Source organism: Coturnix japonica, chromosome 15 (assembly GCF_054131305.1).
Source record: "Coturnix japonica strain WE chromosome 15, WE-NBRP24, whole genome shotgun sequence".
In the NCBI taxonomy this organism is placed as follows: domain Eukaryota; kingdom Metazoa; phylum Chordata; class Aves; order Galliformes; family Phasianidae; genus Coturnix; species Coturnix japonica.
The window spans coordinates 6,352,862-6,376,535 of NC_140677.1; the positions used below are offsets into that span (position 1 = coordinate 6,352,862).

At 45.4% G+C, this 23,674-nt stretch overlaps 1 protein-coding gene and 1 long non-coding RNA gene across 7 annotated transcripts in view; one reads left to right on the forward strand and one right to left on the reverse strand.

Moving 5' to 3' along the window:
• Positions 1-23,674, forward strand: part of ADAMTS9 (ADAM metallopeptidase with thrombospondin type 1 motif 9) — a 66,550-nt gene that overhangs the window by 36,274 nt on the left and 6,602 nt on the right. For 3 of the 6 annotated variants that reach the window (XM_015875257.3, XM_015875258.3, XM_015875260.2), the window contains 10 exons: positions 388-549; positions 1,137-1,313; positions 11,442-11,609; positions 14,353-14,514; positions 19,149-19,319; positions 20,367-20,561; positions 22,219-22,351; positions 22,588-22,682; positions 22,832-22,926; positions 23,022-23,155. In XM_015875257.3, coding sequence (XP_015730743.2) covers positions 388-549; positions 1,137-1,313; positions 11,442-11,609; positions 14,353-14,514; positions 19,149-19,319; positions 20,367-20,561; positions 22,219-22,351; positions 22,588-22,682; positions 22,832-22,926; positions 23,022-23,155 — 1,492 coding nt within the window. Of the gene's footprint in view, positions 1-387; positions 550-1,136; positions 1,314-11,441; positions 11,610-14,352; positions 14,515-19,148; positions 19,320-20,366; positions 20,562-22,218; positions 22,352-22,587; positions 22,683-22,831; positions 22,927-22,999; positions 23,156-23,674 lie in introns of all 6 variants that reach the window. The other 3 variants (XR_014934590.1, XR_001557997.3, XR_014934591.1) reach the window with 3 other exon arrangements.
• LOC107319906 (uncharacterized) lies at positions 8,143-14,474 on the reverse strand. The gene is made up of 3 exons (XR_001557999.3): positions 14,335-14,474; positions 10,994-11,096; positions 8,143-9,730 (listed from the first exon to the last, which is right to left on the reverse strand). It is a non-coding gene; the product is annotated as an uncharacterized LOC107319906 (long non-coding RNA).

Consider the following 23,674-nt stretch of genomic DNA (forward strand, 5'->3'; position numbering starts at 1 on the left):
GCCTCCTGGGGCATTTACAGCTGCCAGAGCACAGCAGAGCCTTGATGCCAGCTCCTTGCCCCCCCCCCTCCCCCAGCCAGTTCAAAACACTTTATCGTGCAAGTCCCTAAAGGGAATTAAGCACAAATGTGATGTTAAACACTGTGCTAAAGGCAGCAGGGGTTACTCACCTGCTCAAAACTAGGCTCGTGTTTATTTTCTTTGCCTAGTCAGCACCTAGGTCATTGTACTGCTATTAGCGAGAGCAGAAGTTTGAAGTTAATAAAGCCTGTTAACTGTATTAAGTTTCTCACCGGGCATTCCCACAGTGCAGCACTCTGGGAAAGAGCTGGGAATGCACAATTACTCCTAGGCTCAAAGAGGCTGTGGGCAATTGTGTCTTTGCAGTGCTCCAGCACGTGTGCAGGGGGGTTCCAGCGGCGCGTCGTAGTGTGCCAGGATGAAAATGGATACACTGCAAATAACTGCGATGAGAAAACCAAACCTATGGAGCAAAGATCATGCGAGTCTGGCCCCTGTCCTCAGTGGGCTTATGGCAACTGGGGAGAGGTGAGCGCAACATCAGAATGGTCCCGAAGAATGTTTCTCAATGTGGTGATAGGTGTTTTATATATAAAATCATAAAGGGGAGGTTTGTGTTAGTGGGTGGCTGAAAAATGAGAGAAAAGGAAAAAAGTAGCTGTTAGAAATGAGAAATATCAGCGTGTGAATGGCAGCCTCTGATAAATGGGTGAGCCCCAGCAGCTGCTTGGTGTTGTTTTTGATTCTATTTGTCAATTTGTTTCCAGACAAAAGCAAAATCTAAAGAAATTGAGGTTTCTTTTTATTTATTTATTTATTTATTAAAAAATAAGTCTAGTTGAACTGAAAGCTTTCTTTGTAATTAAAACACTACTCACTCCCTTCTGCATATTTATCCTGGAGAAGCAATTAGAGACATCTAATTGCTCCTCTGACACCACACTGGGCCTGGCAGTGTCATCACAGGGAAGCACAAATGGCTTTGGGAGAGAGAAGCATCATCATACATCACTGTGGGGAGGTGATGAGAGAGTAGGGTGGGAGCAGAAGCAGCTCCAGGGTTGGAGTGTTATAGGAACCTGGTGCTGACTCCTGTCCCCTGTGCTGACTTGCAGTGCACAAAGCCATGCGGGGCCGGGACAAGAACGCGGCTTGTGGTCTGCCAGCGCCCCAATGGAGAAAGGTTCACAGATCTGAGCTGCGAAATCCTCGACAAGCCGCCAGACAGGGAGCAGTGCAATGTGCAGGACTGTCCTAGAGATGCTGCCTGGAGCGCTGGTCCCTGGAGCTCGGTACGGCCGTAAGCTTTCTCTTTGTGAACCGTTGCGTGGATGTCCCGTAACAACAGATTTAATGTGCTTCAAACCAAGGTGCTAATGCTTCGTGTCTTAAAACTGCACTTAAGAGGATTATTGATGATATATTTGGAATAACACCGATTTGGTAGGGGCTTGCATTAGAGAAGCTCGAGTGCTTCAATTGAAAGGCACTTTCTGCTCAGTAGACAACTTTGTCCATTCTGTTTTACACCATGTGAGTGCCGTGCATTACAGGTCTTGGTTCCAACTGAGTTCTTTGCACATGGATTTAAGCCTGGCATTTAAGCAGTACCTTTGCATTGAAGTTAAATTGGACTGATGTTTAATGGTAACACTGCACTGTGCACCTACTGGTTTACAAGTTGCATGCTCTGTGCCAAAAACAAACTGATGGGGAAATCTGTACTAAATTTCATCAAATCCCAAAGCTCAGCAAGTGTGTGTGGGTGCGTGTGCCACCCTGTGCACTTCAATATAGAAATCCGTGTGTGTTCACACCCATGCTGCAACTCTATTCCCATACAAAACATGAGTGCGATGTGCTGTGCAAAGGCAGCTGTAAGCTGTCTGCATGCATCTCTCTGCTTCTGGAGTTGGCCAGGATCTGCTACAGAGATGCTTGCGCAGTGGCTTATGAGGGCTGAATGCCCTGAGCTGGGAGCTGGGATGTGTTCTGAGTGTTCTTTGCTATTCTCTCTGCCCCTGTGTGGGTTGGGGGTGCTTCTGGCATGCTGGAAACCATGGACCTGCCCATTTTTGGAGTCGCCTTCAAACAGATGTTGACCTTTAGTGTGTTTTGTTGTAACAGCTTTTCAAGAAGATTTTCTTTTTAAAAAAAGGAAAAAAAAAAAAAGAAAAAAGAAAAAAAAAAAGAGAATTTGACTCAAAAGCACTTTATAAGGAAAAAAAAAGAGAGAGAGACCTGTTTGTAATGTATTGGACTTCCTTAATTGTTATGGTTTGGAAAGTTGTCTTGCTAGCACGTAACTTCGCTAGTTTCTGTGGATGCTCTCAGTAACGCGGACGCCTTCAGTAACATTTCTCAATATCTGTATCATACCTCAATGCATTATGCAATAGCCATAAAACTGCTGGACTAGTGTTTCTACGGTGCTTCACCAGTACAAGGGGCAGTGACACGACACGTCCCGTTCGAGGTGCTAATGTATCCCTCGTACCCTGATAGCTGGTGCTACGATGAGGGCGGTGAGCTCAACAGAACTAGCAGCTGTGCAGCAGCTTTCCTGCAGCACTCTCAGCTGAGGACTGCTGTTAGCCTTTATATCAATCACCTGTGCTGGGACATTGGCGAGATCCACAGGCAGAGTTGTGTTGCATTTGGTGCCACTCAGCATTCAGCCTTTCCACTGTTTGGCAGCAGGCTGGAGGGCTGCATCTGTTCCTCAGTGTTGAAAATGCAGAGTGCAGTCCCTAATGTTCCTTTTTTCTGGTTTGTTTTTTTTTTTTTTTTTGGTGGTGTTGGGTTTCGTACCCAGAAGGAATTTCCTTTGACTCTACTAATAATCTCTTACCTATATTGACCTAGAATGCCTCCATTGAAGGCCCTTGGCGGGCTGTTTGAAGGCTGCGCTGTCTCTTATGTATGGGGTCAACAGGACATTGTGTCCATCCTGCGGAATGCTCCACATGTGTGTCTACCTCGTGCTACTACTGTAGGTAGTAACGTCCAAATCTTTTTGGTTAGTGTGGGATCACCTGATTTGCCTAAGCTCTGTCATCGGTTGCAAGCATCATTCTGTAGCTGTAATACTTCATCTCTTTGGATGGAGTGTCACTACCATATTTTTTTGGTCACTTTTGAAACAAGAGTATAGTATTAGCTGAAACTTTTCAGCAGTATGGATTTATGTATTTATGTAAAAGTGTATTTATTTTTCCAATATTGTTATTTAATTTTATATAAATATTGCATACATTTACAATGTTTAATGTTAATGTTGAATGGTGAAAATTAAAGACAAGTAGAATGTAATCATAAATGAATTTGTATAATGATTTCTTGAGTCTTTTGCTAAATTAAGATCGTATTACTTAGTTTTGGTAACCTTTACTTATTTTTCTGAAATGGTTTACTTGCTTTACTTTACTGTCATTCCTGATAATTAAACAATCACGGTTAAAAGTGAAGTTTGGTTAAAGTAATTTCTCGTAAGCATCTGATTGGCTTAGCTTCACACAGGTTGGAATGGAATTAGCATGATTAAATACATGCATATTAAAATCAATTGAGTCCGAAGGGTTCAACCCTTGATCCTTAAGGCAATATTCCACTGCAATCTTATGCAGGAAAGAAGTGATTTCTATCTGGCTAGTTAAATCCAGGTTTTACAGAGATAGTTAAATGAATAAACAGGTTCTGTATGGAAATGATAATCTTATAACAGGAGGCTGGTGAGATGCCGTGTCATTCTTTGATGTATGTTCAAAGAGGTCTGAGAGGAGGTGGTACTTCTATTTCCTTGCTGCTTTAAGAACATGTACTCAAAACACTGCAGAACTGTAAGCCGTGTGTTAGACCTGACTTCTTTATTATTAAAATAGTGCTTTAGAAAACATGCAGAGACTGTCACCAGGAGACAGAGTCTTTTTTTCTCTTCTGAACGCCTTACCATGTGAACACAGCTGTCTGTCCATGCCCTTGAATAACGAGAAGAAATCTTGCCACGTTCTCCAGAATGAAAGCGATGCTCGTGATGTGTTATCCATCCCTTCAAACCCAAACCTCATCCCACTCCTCTCAGGACAGATCTGCTCCTTGCAGTGGCTGCTGTGAAATGTCAGTGGCGTGGAGTTAGCCCTAATATACACCATACCCCGTTACCATTTGAGGGTGATGATGGATTCCCTTATTGTAGCCTTCTCAGTCTTCCCAAACTGGGAAACAGGCACAGATTAGGGCATACAGTAATATCTGACAGCACCTTGCCTAGGTTGGTGCGGGTGGGTCATTGGGACCCCACTGCAGTGGGATGGTAACGTGTGGGCAATGGGTGGGTGGCTTTTTTCCTAAGGAGTATTATCATTTCAAATGTAATCTGCTCTGACAAGTGCTTATCGCTCTTTGCTATCAAGAGTTTGAGCTTTTGTGTACAGCTGTGCTATGTGCTTCCCAGCTCCTTTCCAAACAGGCTGAAAGGCCAGTTGGGTTTTTTCTTAATACTTTTTGTTGGTTTTTTTGAAGGTTTTTTGATCTATCAGTGAAGAATTGGAGTTGGACTCAATGATCCCTAGAGATCCCTTCCAATTCTTACAATTCTATGATTCTGTAATTGGAAGCTTATCATAAAATAATTAGGATGTTAACTGGCTGGCATCCAGACGCCATTACTGTTGCTGTGAATTCTGTTTGGGTTTGCAGCACGGTGCCATTAGCTGGGAGTTGGTGGCACTGGTGGTTCTATGGCCGTGCATGGGGACGTGGGGAGTGGCAGCGTCTCTCTGGGGCCATAGGAGCCCTGCCAGGAAGCTGCTACCTAGGAATTTTAATCCTAAAAAATGGTTGTTGTTGCAAAATTCAACCCGTTGTTTACAAAATGCCTTCCCTATGAAGCTTGCTGGAAATGGGCTGTTCAGCAGCAGTACTCCCCATGTTGTTTGGATAGCATTCTTAGAAGGCAATGTGTCAACTCTTGCTAAGGCATAAGTGATAACCAGGGGCAGATTTGGCTGCGAGTTTATTTAACTCTGCTGTTCTCCTCTTCTCTTCTGCAGAAAATGAATTTGCTGTGACAGCAGCATTACCAAGCTGCCGTATGATTCCTTACATGTGTTTTTTCAGTAACATAACCAACCTTGAAAATGAAGTGATAGGCATATGGACTCTCCAGTCACTCAGATATTCATGCTGCTTTTTCTGTCCTTCGTTCAAATGATGTTGGTTGAGGCTCTGAGGCTGTAGTAGCCAGTCTGTATGTCAGGGGTTGTCAGAAAATAAATAGCAAGTCAGCCTGAGTGGGGGAAGGACCAATGTTGAAGCAGTAGATGAAGGCTGGACATAAGGTCCCAGCAACAATAGCCCAGGCAGAGGGGTGCACTGTGTGACTTGCACGTCTTTGGAAAAACATGCAGAAAAAGATGCTTTGATAAAGCTGATACAGACCAAAAGGAGAACTTCAGCCTATGGATATCCTCAGCCATCTGTCTGAAGCTGTCTCTGTCTCGGAGCTGTTTACTGTTCACTCAGACTAGCCCACCAAAGCTGCTGTCTCCCTTGGGTTCCTGTCTGTCTCCTCTTTAGGATCAGGCAGACCTACAGACTCCAGGGACTGCCATTCTGGTGTGCTGATAAAAGGCAAAAAGCTGTCTGTTTTTGTTCCCCAGTCAGGAAAAAGAAAGCCACTGACAGTGCGGACCTCTTTGCTTTTGTTTAAAAAACAAAACAAAACAAAAACATCAAAAAAAAAGCAAACCAGACCTTCCCCAGCCTTTTTCTGCTGTGTGTCATGCTGCTGGAGCATGGCTGCAGTCGGCTTCATCCACCTTAAAACCACCTGGGATGGGCACAGCCTCACCAGCTACCCTGCAGCCCACCCCTTGGCTCCGCTGTGCGTGGGACTTCTCCCCAGTTGTCTTTTATTACCACTTCTCCATAAATAAGGAAAACCCCATAGACACGCTCCTGCTATCAGTTCTGCCGTGTTGATGCAGGAATACAATCAACAAAGTACTGACCATGTGCTTTGCTGGATTAGTTCCTTGCAGGGTTGTTTTCCTGCTGCTTAACTTGCTGTTGCAGAGTCCGTGTCTCTGTCCCTGACCTATTCTCAGACATCTGCTTTTCTGCTCCCTGCCAGTGGCTTCCTTTGGGATGCTCCATGGCAGCCACAAGCACAGGGATCAAGAGACCCCATGGAGGGGAAGGCTAAGTTTTGTGTTCCTCCCTGATTAATCCCTTTTCTACTTCCCTTTTTATACATTTTCTCACCAAGATGGTTATTTTCCAGGCACAGCTGGCCTGATCTTGTATAAAAGGCTGAGGGACTGCTGCTCCAATAGGAGTGGCTTTGGCCTCTGTGTCACAGTTGGCCCCAAGTCTGCAGACCACACTCACAGACATGGGAGAAATAAGCAGTGCATATGGAAATGAGCTATGAGGTTCAGCAGGTCCCTGTGCTGTGCCTTGGGAGGTCTGCATGGGTTTTTACCCATGTTCCAGGATCCTGCCGTATGACCCCAAATGCAGTAATTGCTATTGCTGGGATCTGTGGGATTGTAGCATCTAGAAACAAGAATGTGAAATGATGAGGGATGCGAAGCACAATGGTGTTTTCTCTATGTCTGACATTTGTGGTGTCTCATTAGTACAGTCGTTAAGGAAAAACAGTGTTGTTAATCTTGCTCCAAAAGCACTCGATGTTCTGTTCATGTTTTAATTTTTCCTAGCTCACAGGGAAGGTGAGCATGCGTGAAAGTCTGTCTGATGCCCAGGGACTGTATGCAGGCTGACACAACGTTTGATCACTGGTGCATCAAGCAGAATTTCCTTTATAAAGCCAGAGAGCAAGAAGCAGCCCCTTGCTGCTGCATGTGCCCAGTGTGAACTCTCTATTCTGTGTTTTCAGCCATCCAACATGGAGAAATCCTCTCCTTGAATGAGACTTGTAAGTGACATTATCACATAACTAAAGAACCGAGGTGTCAGTTAGCCTCAGCTGCGTGCTGCTTCAATTGCTACTTTCCTAAAAGTGCCGCAGCATGGAAAATAGGCTCCAATCAGCCTTTTCCACATCCCACTATACCAGCTTCTTTGGGTATATCTGGCACATTTCCTCCTCATTTGAGGGAAAAAAGATCTATCGCATCCCTCACTGGAGGGTCCTGCCATCACTATTTGGTGGCTTTTGCTTGTTTGCTGTTTAGGTTATGTAGCTTGGAGCAGGGATGCAGCTTTTAGGATAGGATCTGTGTGTTCATGGCCCTGCTAATTGCTGCACCTGGTGAAGTCTTTGTAGGTGATGTGGGTGGGTGGAAGAGGGGAGAAGGTGCTGTTATGACTTGTGGTGGTGATGTGTCTTCCAGTGCCCTTTGTGCTGAAGGGAATTCAGACGAACAGATGTCGTAGGGCTGTTTTTGTAGTGTACGTATGGGATGATGTGCACTAAGGGGATGCTGAAATGTCTCTACAGGGGTGCCCATGGTGACTCTCTCCTGGCCGAGGAGGGTTTGCTGATACCCAGGAGCACATCTCCTAATGCAAAGGGGATGTGAGTGCGTAGGACTGTTGTAGCACTATTGTTTTTCTGTTTTATTTCATCCAGCACACGTTTCAACTCAGATTGTTGGAAAGGATGAAGGAGGGCTTACTTAGGCGGACTTACTTTCCACATAATCCTTAACGTGTGGAAATCTAAACCTACAGGGATTGATTTTAATTTCCTCTGAAAAGTTGCTCCTGGCACAATCTGATAAAGACATTTTTAGGCTAATTCTTCCCAGCCCCCTCTGCTGCCCTTCCCAAGCTATCTGAGCATACCTATCTGGGGGAATTCATTGGGCGATCACCGCAGCTTGCATTCATTACCTCAAATACCTCCCAAATCGCCCATACGAGGGAAAGTGGTCTGACAGCATTTTCTGAAACTTCTCCTTTTTGGTGGAGAACTCACCCAGATTCTTGCCACCATTTGGCTTTTCTGCCCCCTGTTTAGCAGAGTGTCCAGTGCTCAGAGGTAACGAAAGCAGAGCCACTCCATCGTCTTTGGCAGCTCTGTGCTGCTTGTTTCCTTTCATTGATGTTGAGCATCATATTCTGATCTTTCTAGAAACAGCTGATATGGAAATATTTTTCTTGTTTTCATTTAAATCCTTTTTGTTGCATTTATTTATGCTACGTGGTATATTTATTTGGGAAAATCAGCAGTATGCCAATCCACGGCTCTTGGCATGTTTACAAAACTAATCACGCAATAAACATAATTCCCTTAAATCTGTGATCAAACACTTTGATCCTAATGCTGTTAGGAAGGTCCTTTCATTCGGATTCTCTTTGTGAAGCACCAGGTGTGATTGCAGTGGTTTTAGGAGATGAAGGTGATAACAAGAGGAAGGTTTACAGTGTCAATAGCATAAGGACTATGGCTTATTTTTTGAAATACTGCTTCTCTATTAATTTACGTACCGCAGTTTTTCTGGGTTTTTTGGTTGGCTGGTTGGGGTTTTTGTGGGTTTTGTTTGCTGTTGTTTGTTTTAAGAAACAACACCATCTGTTGTTTCCCAGCACCAGTGTGGCTGTCCAGCCAGGGATGCTGACATTTGTTGCCATGCCTCTGCTACAGGCTGGAAACAGCTTTTCAGCAGTCATGTTTCCAAGCACTTTGGCAGACACAGGTTGATCACTGGCACGTCCAAGTGCACGTGATCTTCGATTTGATGGAGCTGGTCAGTGGAAAAGGCAATACAGTACCTTGGCTACACGTTCGGGGCTGCATCCAGAGACAATTCTACCAGTACGAGTCTTTCTATTGACTACAAAGAGCCTGGAATGGGAGAGACCCCCATCCACCCCCTGGAACTTTGAAGTATTTTCTACAGAGTGGGGGGAAAGGAAAGAAAGGAGTCTGTGAAAGGAGTGTTTTTTGTCTGCGCTTTTCAAACCTTTAAAGAATGCAAGGTCAAGGCTTACCTCACTGCAGCATTGTTATTGATGGAAGTTGTGAGCGGGTGGCAGCGTTTCCAGCGATGAAAGAACCCTACTAATGAAATGCAAAGTTTCCTGGGGTCAGGGCTAAGGGGTGCCTGCAGCAGCGAGGTATATCTCTGCATTCAGTCGTGTGGCACTGAGATAAGTGTGCTATTTGAATTGTTCTGTGCATATGGCTCACATATGCTTAAAATCTACGTGCCAAGTAAAAGTTGGAAGTACCTGAGAAGAATTAGAAGGCAGTTACGAAGCAGGCTCTTTGCAAAGGAATTTTCAGTCTCTAATACTTGCTTACATCAGGTTATCCAACCTCTCTTTTCTATCAGTGCAAATGAGATCATAACTCACATGTGCATGAAACCAAACATGCAGCTGCCTCGCTGTAATGTATATTAAAGGCAGACATCAAAATGATTAATTCCAGCATCTTGGTAATTACTCTTCAGTATTAACAAAATTAGCCTAATTACGCCTCCATCTCTAGATGCACCAAAATGTGAATGTAGACCTGCCACATCTTGGTGTGGGATGCCAAGATAAATGTCGCAGTCTGGCTCCGTATCAAGTTCAAGTGATGTGTAGAAGAGGGATAGAGGATAGCAATTTTGGAAATGGTGCCATATTTGCAAGACCAAGTGTTTGTCAACCAGCTTCATGGTAGATGTGATAGAAGTTGATAACTGGATTTGGTAGGAGTTGATGTTTACTTTGTGCTGCCGATGTTTGTTGCCTGTGGAGAGATGTTGAAAGAATGAAAAAATGAACATAGGATGAAATTTGAAGGTTTACAAGATTAAGATAATGATAACTCAGCCTTTTTTCCTATTGAAAAGAAGTGATGTTTATGAATCTCAGTGGCTTGTGAAAGTCTCGTTTAAGAACAAGGGACATATTCTCTGTTTTCCAAGGTAAGGTTGCGTGTTGGTGAAGAGCAGCTTCCAACTTCGTGCTGTTAGGGACATGCTGGTGTTTGGGGATGCTCCACAAACCTGTTGTCTGTGCAGGTGGAGAGCAGCAATGAGTGTTTCCAGCAGGAAAAGGAACCTCGACAGCTGTCCCCATACTTTCAAAAGCAGAGCAGGTCTGGGTGTCCCTATGCCATCTATACCAGCACATCACACATGGGTCAGCACGATGTGGCCAGATTTGGATTGACTTCTTGAGAGGCCCTTAAATCCTATTGAACTTGAGGGATGTTGGCTACTTATTAGTGGCCTTACAACAGGAAAACAGCCTTTTTCGGAGTATCATTTTTTGCAAGCTTTTAACAACAGCAGCTGTATGACCAACATCATTTTCTTGACATGTTTTCCTGGACTTATTCATTTCAGAGCAAGTTTTCTGCTCTCTTGTTTCTCCATATACCTCTAAATACAATAGGGGCTGAAGGATCTGGAAGCAGTGCTGTAATTTAAAATGATCACAGTTGTTAATGCAAGTGCCAATTTCTGGTCTAATGGATCTTCCAGAACCACTACACATGTGATCTGTGGTGTGTTAAGTTTCAAAAGTATTCGTAGGCTGGGAAGAGTTTAGGCTGTAATTTATTTCTTAGCAAATACAGTGATGGAGCAGCTCCAAAAAGAAGGAAGAAGGCTGATCTCTGCATGGTTGCTCCTCTTTGACAAGAAAGCAGAACGTTTTATATTGAAAGATGGTTGGATCCGTGTGTTTGCGCTCAAGGACTGAGCCAGGATGCCTGTGATACGGCATGTAATGAGTTGCATAACGTGTAATGAAGAAATTGAAACTGAGTTTCTGGGTGCATCATGCTGAGTAAGAGGCTTGTTCTACAAGAAACTGTCATATTAAATTCTTGTCGTGATTCCAGACCCCTTTGATTCCTAAATCTTTTGGAGGAGACTAATCTGAAATCAAAGTGAAGTTGCTTGGGGTTTGCATGCCAGAAGCGGTCACATTTGAAAAAGTTCAGTGAACCTGCAGAGGGAGGTTGAAATGCATTGCCTCACTACAAAGCTTGCAGCTAACATACCTGCTGCTTTGCTTTTTTTGCTTTCATTCCTCGGGCTCTGCCTTCTTCTGGGTTGCTTTCAAAATGCATAAATCTTAAGGATGAGTGTGTCCTGGTTTTCTGTCTTTGTTTTATTAAAAAAAGAAAAAAAAAAAAAAAAAAGAAGAAGAATTAGTCTGTGCTGGTGTAAAGTAAAACAAACAGGAACTTTACTACTGAGGACATGGAAAAACTGTGTTTTGCCCCTCTGCCTGGTCCTCTGTGCAGTTACTTCCCTCTATCAAGGTGCATATCACACTTTACCTCCCTTATATACTCCCTTTTGACCTCCCATTGTACCAAGGTAAAAGGAAATGGTCCCTTTCGTGCTCTTCTTGGTCCAGCTGAAATAAAGCATAGCCATGGCCCTTGCTGAACCACATAGGTCACCCTGCACCAGACCTGATTTGTTGTTACTTTATATTTACAGTGTTCTGTCTCCTGCGGAAGGGGCCAAAGGCACCGCACTGTGTACTGTTTGACAAAGGAAGGGAGGCATGTAGAAGAAGATTATTGCAAGCACCTTGTTAAGCCCAATGTGCAAAAGAAATGCAGAGGGGGCAGATGTCCGAAGTGGAAATCAGGAGATTGGGGACAGGTGAGACATGTTGTATACCCTTTTGCACCCTTTGATATTCCTCTTCTATCAAAATGGCTAGAAGCCGACATGGTTTTCCCATCACTTCTGTCCTCCTAACAAGGGTTAAGGCTTGGGCCAGCTCCTCAGGTGGTATAAAACCATGTTAGCTCCATGGGCAGCAGTGAAGCAGCACTGATTTGTACACAGCAGCTTGCTTTTGGTGTCTAACTGAGCAAATTCCTTGTATATGTTGAGCTTCTGCTAGGAAAGCTGTTAGTGTGTAATATTAAAGAGAAACTACTATTTATTTGCGTTTTTAATATTGTTGTTATTTAAATATGTCAGATCACAAGCAAAATCTGCTTTAGTGTTGAGGAATCTAAAATTAATTTTACTGTCATCCTGCTGCGAAAGCCTGAAGAACAATCAGAGCTGCTCATTAAAAACACTTTTCACTACCTTCTGTTTCTTAATATCAGCATCGTTTAACTTTGCTTCATTAGCAAGTCGCACACTGGATGCACAGAGCAGAGCCTGGTGAGGTGGGAAATTACATGGAGCTCTTAAGCATCTTCTTTGCTGAGAGCATACCTTGAACCCTTGTTCTCCTGAAAAGAATGGTTTGGTTTTCACCTTGAGTCCACCGCATCCCATTTTTAGCTGTGAACTTCAGTTCTCTATCTACCTCATTAGTGTGCTAATCAGTAGAATTATTGGAAGGCCCCGACTAAATGAACTGTTGCCATGTAAAGCATCGTTTTCTCTCGCGGTCTGTCTTGCAAATTCAGGTGCAAAACACCAATTCTCACTGCATGCAAGTTGCCTACCAAATAAACCATTAACACACCTGGGCACACACGGCGGCTTTAGGATGGAAAATAAAAGGCCATTAAATGCGCTTGTCATATCCCATTTGCACCTCGTTTAAAGTGAGTGCCGCTGAAAGCAGCTCTTCTTACAGCTAATAATTGTAAACATAATAACGCTATGCTCTGTCGATTGCTTTTAAATGGGCTCGTAATAATTGACAAAAGCAAGCACTCTAAATTTCCAACATTCCTCCGCATGATTGGAGTTAATTTTATGCAAGGGGAGAAAGAAAGGAGGTGATTTATGGCCTGCAGTATCTCCTGTGGCTGGGCAATTAGGGAATATTGGGATGCCATGAACAGGGGGGAGCACCCCATGAGTGGGGCCCAGCGCTCCGCTCTCTCTGGGTGTTCTGCATTTAGAGGCCAGGCAGTTCTTTTCTATGCTCTTACCAATCCGCTGTCCTACAGCAAAGCGTTTCTACTATCTCTAATAACTGGAAGGGAAGGGAGGAAAAAAAAAAAGGCTTTTCTCTTTTCCCGAGGTCTAAGTGTGTTTATGTTTGCAGCGAAATGTCAGATTTAATGTGTTTGGATCTTGTAAGTGCTATCAATTATGGCCATTTACTTTTCACCGCTATTTCTCCCTCGGTCTGATATTTACACCTTCCAGCTACAGGCTGCAGCCATGCCTTGTGTTTTTGCAAAGCACAGCTTCTCCACAGCTGAGCTGCTGCTCGGCAGCTTGATGATAGACCTCAAGAGAAGGAAAGCGCATAGACTGCATAGAAAGGACGAAAAGGCTGCTGGCAGTCCCTAAGGCATCACACGTCAGTCTCCCCCAGCCTTAATGGCTTCAACCCACCAGCTCCTAGTACTGAGCAGCCCAGGGCTGTGTGTTCCCAGGACAGGCAGAAGCTGCTGACCTGTATTTGGGGTTGAAACTTGTTTAAGATGCTCTCCGGGCAGCAGTTATCCCCTTAGGAAAAGCCATAAGGAAAAGCTTCACCCTGGCTTTGCAATAATGGGCTGTGAGCTCATTTTCTAAGTTCCTAATGGATCAATAAGGATGCACCCATTAATTATCAATTCGGCAAAGCGTAATTCGCTAAAAGCCCTGATTTAAATTAATGCCTTTTGATTCTTACATGCTTTCTTTTAGAAACACGCATTCTTTCTCTTCTGTCTATATTAGATCCCTTAAGACCTAGCAAGAAAGAATTCACATCAGAGGGAAATTAAGTACTGCCAAACGAGTTACAGTGTGCAGTCACAACAGTAGGAAATGCTGTCTGAAGGAAAAACCAAGCTGTTCCAAGCATTGTAGTGCAGATAATAACTTGAACATGTCAGAGAAAGAGAAATTCGGGCAGTTCCTGCTGTGCCTAGAAGCGGGCAGAAATGTGCCCACAGTATAATAGGGATAAGAAAAGCAGTTCATTTATAAAGACGTTCATTTTCAGTTATACAGTGTATCCTGACTTGAGTCACGTGTATGTTGGAGTGTGTGCTGGAAGGAAGTGCAACTGCATCTTAACTTTACATCTTGGTTGCTGTGCACTTTCTTCTAGCTAAAAGAAGTTTGCTTTTTCTTAAAGCCCGCTGCACTGACAGTCGTGGCAGCCGATGTATTTTGAACTGTGCATATTGAACTGCTAGAACTATATAATCTTTAAGGTCCCTTCCCAGCCAAGCTATTCTGTGATTCTATTTTTTGCCCGGACCACATGAGAAGTAAAGCACAGAGCCTCGCAGCACTGGGTTGCCATTCCATTGAACAGAGCTGCTACCTACAAGCATTTCCCAAACATAAACCCGACTGGGGGCAAACCTGACCCTGCTGAAGCCAGCAGCGAGAACTCCCTCTGCCTTCCAGCTTGGCTGGAGTCATAGCAGAGCACAGACCCCCGCAGCAACCCGTGCCGCTCACCCACCTCTATCCCTTCCCGCAGTGCTCGGTGTCCTGCGGTCGCGGTGTCCAGCGGCGTGCGGTGCAGTGCCACGGCGGTGGCCCGACGGCAGAGTGCGACCCTGCGAGCCAACCTGCCTCCCAGCGGGACTGCCAGCTCCCTGAGTGCCCCACGCACCGCTGGGCTGCGGGCGAATGGCAAGCGGTAAGCGGGACCCCTCCTGCCAGCCCCCGCTCGGATTCTTAATGGGGGGTGGGGGGAAGATGTCACGGGGAAGGCGTGGGGGGTCTGGGTCTGTCTGCTTTGGGGCTTTAGGGGTTGCATGCTGGGTTTGCCAAAACAAAAAAAAAGAAGGCGGAGGAGATGCTAATGTGGGTTGGCTGTGTCCCTTTCCTTGCTGTGCGAGGGAGGGAGAGCGGAGGAATAGCATGGTGCTGTGAGTTTATTGGTTTGTGCTGCCCTGCGTTTGGCTGGGGCCTATGCAAATATTGAGTGGGTTTATGGTGCGGTGTGCTTGGGTCTGGTGCTTGAGGTTTGTGGCCTTCTACAAGTAGAGCCAGCCCTGCTGCTCCGGGCACATAGATCTGGAGGAAATAGTGAACGTGGTGGTTCTCCCTTCACTGCCCTGTTCCCTCTGACAGCTGCCAGGGTGAGTTGCCTGGTGGTGCTGGGGAATGGGTTGAAGGTGTGCTGGTGGTTCTCAGAAAGTGGCTACCTAAAATGCCGTGGAGCAGAGACTGCAAAGGGTCAGAAGTGTTTGGGACAGGAGGAGAAAGAGCTGCTGTCCCTGGACTGTAAAAGGAACTGCCAGCCTTGGAAAAGGGAAAGGTGATAAAGCTGAGTCCCATAGAGGGTTGTCCTCCCATAGAGGAGAGGGATCTACCCTCAGTGGCAGATGCAGAAATAGAGGAGGCAGAAGACCCTCTGTCAGAGTCAGTTGCCTCCCTGCAGAACCAGTGCTGGATTTTGCACCCTTAAGGCAACAAAGATCCCACTGACAGGTGTGGAATCAGAGCCCGGTCCTCTTCACCTCAATGCCTGCAGCAGCCCTGGGGAGCAGGACAAACATGACTTATGCTCATTGTTATGAAACAGTTGATGCAAACGAGCTCAGTTTCATTCCATATGATCTATTTACAATCCCAAGTAGTGCCTCCATGCAGAACACTGTGGGCAGCCCCTCCATGCAGAACAGCAGCCCAGAAGGCAATAGCATTGACCTTCTGCTTTGACAGAGCCCCTCAAGTGCCACTTGCTGATACATTTACAGGCAGCAAACAGCACATAGTCACAGTCCTTGCCCAACAGCATCATTGGCACAGAAATGTTTCTCCTACATCTTCCTTTTGCCCCCTTTCCTATATTTCTGCATTTCTGAAGCCAGTGGTGATAACCCCTTTCTTCCCACCCTAACCCTAAGGTGGGTGCTGATGTGTTCCTAAGTTTCCCAGGGCTCCCCATTGTGCCAAGGAAATTTCAGATGTTTTCAAGTCACTTTTTATTCCTGGAGTTTCCTCACCCGAAGCTGATGGTTAATAGGAACGTGCAGTTGTCACCCACTGTGAGCTCAGCCCCGAAGCTGATTCCAAGCAGTTCAGAGCACTTATTTTGTTCTGAGGTACCGATATAAATGTAGCATCACCTTATCCCCAGCTGTAAGTCCTGGTTGTGCTACCTGCAGTGAAGAGGCACAGATTGCATTAGTATTCTCCAAGTAACGAACCCTAACTGACATGAAAGCAGGATGTAAAATAGCATCCTCATGCTGTATTGTTCTTGATTTGTTATCTCTAATGGGAATCTGTCAAGAGGGATTCTGCCTTGAGATAAGAAGGCTGAGAGGGAACCTAATCCAGGTCTATAAATATCTGAGGTGTGGGGGGCAGACTCTTCAGCAGTGTGTGGGACAGGACAAGGAGAAATGGCCAGAAACTGGAGCGTAGGAAGTTCTACACAAATGTGCACAAGAACTTTGTTATAGTGAGGGTGACGGAGCCCTGGAACAGGCTGCCCAGGGGTGTTGTGGAGTCTAGCCTGGAGATATTCAAGACCCACCTGGATGTCTACCTGTGTGACCCGGTGTAGGGAACCTGCTTTGGCAGGGGGGTTGGACTCAATGATCTCTGGAGGTCCCTTCCAACCCCTATGACTCTGTGATTTACCACTCAGTTGTTGGGTCATCATTATTTAGCTGTTCTCAGTGTCCACAGCAGAATAGGCCCAGCTATGTCAGGATGGGATCACCAAAAGTGGAAAGCAATAGAGAGGGTCTGAGTATAAACGTGTGGGAAGGGACAGTGCGCAGCTCTGGAAGCTGCAGTGTAATTCTTGAATCTTTTGACATTTATTTTTTGGGGAAAATGAAGGCATACTTGCATGCTTTGGATAGCAGAGCAACCCAAGGGATGTCTGCAGTGCCTCTGGAATGGGGCTGCTTCTCATCTGCACTTCAGAGTTTGATTTAGACAAACAAGAAGCACAATGAATGCTTGCACAAACCAATGCCTTTGGGATTTAATTTTTTAATTATTATTATTATTATTCTAAGAGTGTTGCAGAACTGCTTGAAACAGTCCTTAATTTGATCTGAGGGGAAAACAGTTCACAATTTGAGAAATGGGGTGAAAGAGACTATTTCTATCACATGCCTGGGCTGTTTTTCAGCTCTTGCCATCCGTCTCTGTTGTCCCCTGGCCTTGCTGTTTTATGTGAGATTTAGATGGATCATGAGCATGAGATTTCTTACAAAATCTGTCTTCGTACCAAAGGAAAAAGCCTTTTCGTGTGAGCTGAGTTGTCTGTTTCTTGTGCGAGTTCTGTCTTATAACCTTACTGTGGCCAATTGGAACCTCTGCGGCATTTCTTGATTTGTTTTAGTACTTGTATTATGTCTCGCTGTCTTTGTGTTGTGTTTCATATCTCAGTGAGATTATTTTAATTGCCAGTTATCCCCAAAATACCAAGAATCAAACTGCAATTAACTGATGAGGGCAAGATGCACAGAGCTGGTGTAGTTTTAGTTGACCGTATGACTATTATTTGCAGAGAAAACCAAAGCAAGGTGGCATATCAGCTTGGGTTATTAGGAACAATTTCTTCTCAAAAAGAGGGTGCTGCATTGGAACAAGCTGTGCAGGGAGTGGTGGAGTCACCACCCGTGGAGGTGTTCAAGATGCGGCATTGAGGGACGTGGGCATGGTGGGGATGGGTTGATGGTTGGACTGGATGATCTTAGTGGTCTTCCCCAACCTTAATGATTTTCAAGTTCTGTGTGTCTGAGCATGTCAATCTCATCAGCAATCAATGATTTTGATGGAGTATGGGCTTTCAGTGTGGTTACTGCTCACGACCAATGTCAGAAAACCCACTGATGGCAGAGACAGTTCATTCATCTAAAATTATCAAATTTAGGCTTAAATATATGCGAGGAAGGGGAAATATGAGAGCAGGGAAACTTTGAGCATCCCACTGTGCGCCACTGATGCTGCGCTCCATGCACTAACCCAGTTTCACATTTTCCTTATGTAATAGGGAGCTATCAGAGGCAAACACACACAGCACGGTTTCTTTGCTCTCTGGGCAAATCACACTCCAGCAAATTCCTCCAGCCCCTTTAGCATTGCTGTGCTTCAGCACAGACCTAGAAGCAACTTCCACTGTGAGGACTTAAAGCAAGAGAGTAAATAAGGTTGAAAGCGCACGAAGCCCTTGGGGTTTCTTGGCAGACTGTGGGTTTTGCAATGTTGGCTGTTGCCTAAGAGCTGCTGAGTTATTCCTTCAGAACAAGGCTGCTTTGTAGGGCTGGATCCCCCTCCCCTCCTGCATGGTTATCACTTATTTATGGCAAATATTACACTGTGTATTGATCTCATTTCCCCACGTTATCAAATATTTTGCTATTTTAATTTTGACGGCATTTTGCAATTAGGTGGACCTGCTAAAATCCCACTAATTGCAGGTGAGCCAGGAAAGCAGGAGCTGCTGTAACTAGATTAAACTGGCACAGTCCTCTGAGCCTGGCAGACTTCAAACAGTGCTTCTGTACCACCAGGGATGGTCTGGTTGAGGGTTTTATCCTTTCCTGAGGAAAAAACCTCCCCTGCACATTACATAAAATGATTACCTTCATGCACTTTTCCTCCTTGTTAATCCAGTTAGTTGGAAGTGTTAGGAGCTCATTACAGACGAATTCTGAACAAAAATATGGTTTTACAGAGACAGTCACTTGTGTGCTGATTTATTTTGTTTCATTTGCATTTTCTTGGCCGTACAAATTGCTCCCAGGAGCACTGTGAGGGCTTCATGGGCAACAAGAGCAGTCTCATAGCCAGGGAAAGGATTTGAGCAGAGACTCAAACCCTTAAAGTCTTCATTAGACCTCAGGAATGGCTTAGGCTCAGCCAGCCTGGATTGTTATCAGGCAAGGCAGTGTTTCAAAGTCAGAAGGATGCATGGATGAAACTGGTCATCCATGAAACTGGGAGTGGTGGTGTATTGTGCAAAGGGCAGCTGTCTTTGTTTGGTGGGGGCAAGTTGAGGGGCTTGGCTGTTTTCTTTCTCATTGTCCTGGCATGTCTCTTTGCGTCTCCTGGTACCACCATAGCTGGACCCCATTCTGCTGCCTCAGCTCATCCCCATCCCTGCACTGCCCCTTGGCACCTCCAGAGACTGGGGACAAATGGGCACCCAGGGTGCAGGTTGGCTCTGTTCACAGATAAGCCCCCACGAGATGTCCAGCTCACTCAGGCTGCTGGTAGAAGGCTCGTTGGGTGTGGGGTTGTGGTTTGATCTACTGAAGCCCTCACTGGGTTGGGTGAGCTGCTGTTTCTTGCAAGCAGTGCATGAAGACGTGCGGGGAGGCAGCTCGGTACCGCAAGGTGTTCTGTGTGGATGAGAACAAGCAGGTGCAGAGCAGCGACCACTGCGATGCCAGCAAACGGCCCCCAGAGATGGAGAGCTGCGGGCTGCCACCCTGTGAATACATCTGGATCACCGGGGAGTGGTCAGAGGTGAGTCCTCATCATCCCCATCCCCAAGCCGGAACCTGGCCATACCACCCCACTCCCTCCTTTTGCTGCCCACCTTGTTGAGATACTGCAACAAGGGCAGAGCTGTGTGGTTTAATGAGTAGTTGGTTTGCTCCTGTGTGCAATTTCCCTGATGGACAGAGAGGAGAAGGGCTGCAGGAGATGGCCAAGATTCTAAAACACGAATGCCAATGTGCTCAACATCCTAGGTGCTAGCAGGAGGCAGTTTTCTTCCATAGTGCATCACATCCAGCAGGCACTCTCTATTCTGCTCTACTCCATTCTACTCTGCTCTCCTCTGTTCATGGATTCTGTTTTGCTCTGTTCTGTTCTATTCATGGGTTCTGTTCTGTGCTATTCATGAGTTCAGTTCTGTTCTACTCATGGACTTGGTTCTATTCTATTCCACTCATGGGCTCTTTTTGCAGTGGGCACTGCAAGCAGGGGCACCCAGGGTATAATCTCAGCCTGCTTCCCTATGCAGCAAGCACAGAATTACTTTCCACTTGGAAGGGCAGCAGAAGGAAGTGAGGAGGCAGTTGCTGACATAGTCCTGATTAAAAAAGAAAGAGCCAGAAAAAGGAAAAAAGCAAACATTCTAGGGCTGAGGGGAAGGAAGGAAAGGCGTGCCATCCAAGAAAGCACAGGAGGGAGGAAGGCAGAGATGGGATCATCTTGAGAACTGGTTTTCTTCTGATTACAAGGAAAGCCTCCTTTTTTTCCAGCACCTTCAGTTCAACATCAGTCTTGACTATTTCCTTTCACTATGCATCCCATGGGCAAAAATAAATAAATTGAATAAATAAAAATAAAAGGAGAAAACCCAAATAATAGAGACATCTCTGTTCCCAAGGGATTACCTGCTCCTTTCTTGGCACATGGGGGATTGCGCCCAGGAGCCATCTGGGCAGGGGTCCTAGAGCATCACTGGGGCCCAAGGGCTTGTAGCTATTCTGCATGCCAATGGGTGTAATAGTTAGAGCATTCCCTCTTCCCACAAGCACTAACAGATGCTTCCCCTGCCTTCAGTGCTCCGTCACCTGCGGCAAGGGCTACAGGCAGCGCCTGGTGTCGTGCAGCGAGATTTACACTGGCAAGGACCACTACGAGTATGGCTACCAGAACACGGTCAGCTGCCCTGGTACACAGCCACCCAACATCCAGCCCTGCTACCTCGGGGAGTGCCCTGTTTCTGCTTCCTGGCGCGTCAGCAACTGGGGAAGTGTAAGTTTGGCAAACTGTGTTTTTTATCCAGAAGAATTTTAACAAACCTGTTTTTCTCTGTTACATTTCCCTAAGGTTTGGTAGGGGAGCATTGGAGAGTTGCATGAATGAGTGTATTGAGTGTTGTTAATGCTGTGTAGGGTCCTATGCTCTGTGCTGAGCGCTGTCTTATGGGGGATTCATGGCAGCCGTGAGTGCCACAGTCACCATATCAATTCAGTTGTATCCCAAATTTCTGGGTATATTGTGGTTTATACTGAATTCATAGCCAGAAAGTGAGATCGTTGCCAGAGAAGAGCCCAAAACCATTGTGCTAGAGTAGAGGGAGTGATGGATAGTTGGCAGCTGGGGCAATCCTGCTTGTCCGTGTGTGTGAGCAATGCTTATGAACCAGCAACAAGTTGAACTCTGGTAATCTGAGCCTTAAAAGGGTTTGTCTGCCTTTCCCTGCCTTCTTCCTCCTCCTTACAAGTGCTGGGATGGGGCAGGGGAAGGAACTTAACCTTTCTGTTAAAGTTATTTGTACTTCAGGCCCCAGAAATGGCTCCACACAAGATCGAATTTTAGTTAAGGTGATAACATTTCACTTCTTTGGGCTTCTGACGTTCTTTGAAATGTGGCAGCTCTCCCATAAATGTGATTTATTAACCCAGCTCAGGCATTTGTAGGAATTTGTCAAACCTTTACAAGGCAACGAGGGTCAAGTCAAGCAAGATGTAGTTGTCACAGTAAATGGCAGGGCTGTTTGAAACCCAAGTTCCTCATGCCCCACAGGAAGCCTCAGGTTCTCCCTGAGAGTCAGAGCAGAAGGGATTGCAGCAAGGAGCTCGGTCTCAATTTGTTGGTGTTTCCCCCCAAAATTTTGATGCAAAACATTCAACTTAATGCAGCTCTTTTGAAGAGAGTATCCATTTCAGAGAGCATGTTCTTTGGGCTGCTGAAGGTATCAGTGACTACAAAGTGCCATGACCCTGCTCACCTCTGATCTTCAAGGGGTTCACTGCAAATTACCATTGCCTTTTGCTTTGCTTCATTGTGAAGTATTATAGATTTGGAACTAATGAAGAGTAAATGCCAGGTTGCAAATGGTGTGGTAACCTTTGGTATTTCTGCCTTTATTTGGGCCATCTGAGCACAGAAGTTATGCAGATTTAGCCATTTTTTTCTGGGCAGAGGTGGGAAAGGGAGCATGGAGATGGCATATTCTTGGTACAGTTTGGTTAGAATACAGCAGAGTGTGCCATGCTTGTTCACATACCCCTGCCAGTGACCAAACAATGATTCCAACCACCAGGAGAGGACGTCCAGCATTCCATCCTTCTACTGAACATTTCTTTCTTGTGCAACTTCCTCACTGCAAAAAAAAAGAGAACATTTTTGCTTGAGCACAGTGTTGACCTTAACCATCATAGTCTCATTCACTGAAGTATGTAAGTGCTAAGTGAAGTACCATCTTCTTGAAATAAGGCAGGATGACGATATAATGAAGGGATTAATAATCAGAGTGACTACTTCTGTGATTAAAATTAAATCCTTGCAAAACAGAGACCTTTGCTGCTGCCTCTTTATAGAAGAGAAATTGGTTGTCTGTGTTCTTATGGTCCAAAGCCCAGAAGCCATTGAGATAAAACACAACCCTCTGCCTCTGGTCTTTTAGTGCTCTGTGACCTGTGGGGTTGGAGTCATGCATCGCTCGGTGCAGTGCCTGACCAACGATGACCAGCTCAGCAGCTTGTGCCATGCAGATCTGAAACCCGAGGAGAGGAGGACGTGCCATAACGTCCACGACTGTGAGTCTGCAGCTTTGCACCTTCCTTTGCTTTTCTCATGCCTTAAGCATCTGTTCCTGTCAAGCTGCTAGAGATGTGCCGTATTTCCAAGTGTTGGGAGCCATCCAGCAAAGCACTAAGGCGCTCCAGGGACACCTCTTAAAAATAAACACGTTGCCTTGCTGTTTGAGATGCCTTGTGAAAGAAATGTGCTATACCATCGCTCAGTGATGACATGCAGTTCTGGTTTCTTTCAGGTGAATTACCGAGGAGCTGCAATGACGTTAAAAATCTCAAAGGTGTCACTGAAGATGGTGAATATTTCCTTAAAGTCAAAGGGAAGACATTAAAGGTGTGTTACAGCTGCAGATTATGCGTTTTCCCAAGGGGTAGAGGACACTGTGTGTGCTCCTCAATTTCCACTTACTCTTTCTGTGTTTGGTTTTCTGGGCATTCCCTTTGCATACCATGCTTGACAACATCACGGCTTCTCTCTCGCAGGTGTATTGCTCTGGGATGCAGACTGACAGCCCAAAGGAGTACGTGACCCTTGTAAATGGAGACGCAGAGAACTTTTCAGAAGTGTATGGATACAGGTAAGGAATCCCTTTAGTTCTGAACTTCCCAATGTCTTTGATTTCTGTGGCAATATTTTCCGGTCTTGAGTAGAAAGGGTTTTCTTTTGATTCAGATTGCATAACCCGACTGAATGTCCGTATAACGGGAGCAGACGAGAAGACTGCCAGTGTAGGAAAGATTACACAGCAGCTGGGTTTTCCACCTTCAGCAAAGTAAGGCTGGACCTGAACACTATGCAAATAATAAGTGAGTAAATACAGGGCCTTGCCATTAAAAACAAAATCATGTTTATTTTACACGAATGTAGCTGTAATTACCTGCAAGCAGTAGTAGTCCAGTGAAGCTTATTGCTGAACTCTCCTGTTGAAAGCTTTTGGTCATGGTCACGTTTGCACTTAGAGGATGCAACCCTAGTGCATCAGAGATGCCCATTGGTATTGCTGGTGTATGGATGAGTGGAGGAGACTCTTGGAGGGGCTGAATCAGGGGAGATAACTGGTGGGGAGAGGGGTTGGGGGTTTACAGGGCAGGAGTTGACTTCAGGTGTGCAAAACAAGTGGTTCCCTGACACCAGCATGTTGGGGAGCTGGGAGCTTCCCTGCTGCACGGGGACAGTTTCAGTCCCTTTGGCTCCAGGGATGCTGTCAGTTTCCAGCAAACATTTTAAAAACATAGGACATTATTAGGAGCTCATTCAGTAAACAGTGGCAATTGTTAACAAACCAAAATCCTTTCTCCTGAAATACCCCTCTATCTGATAGGGTT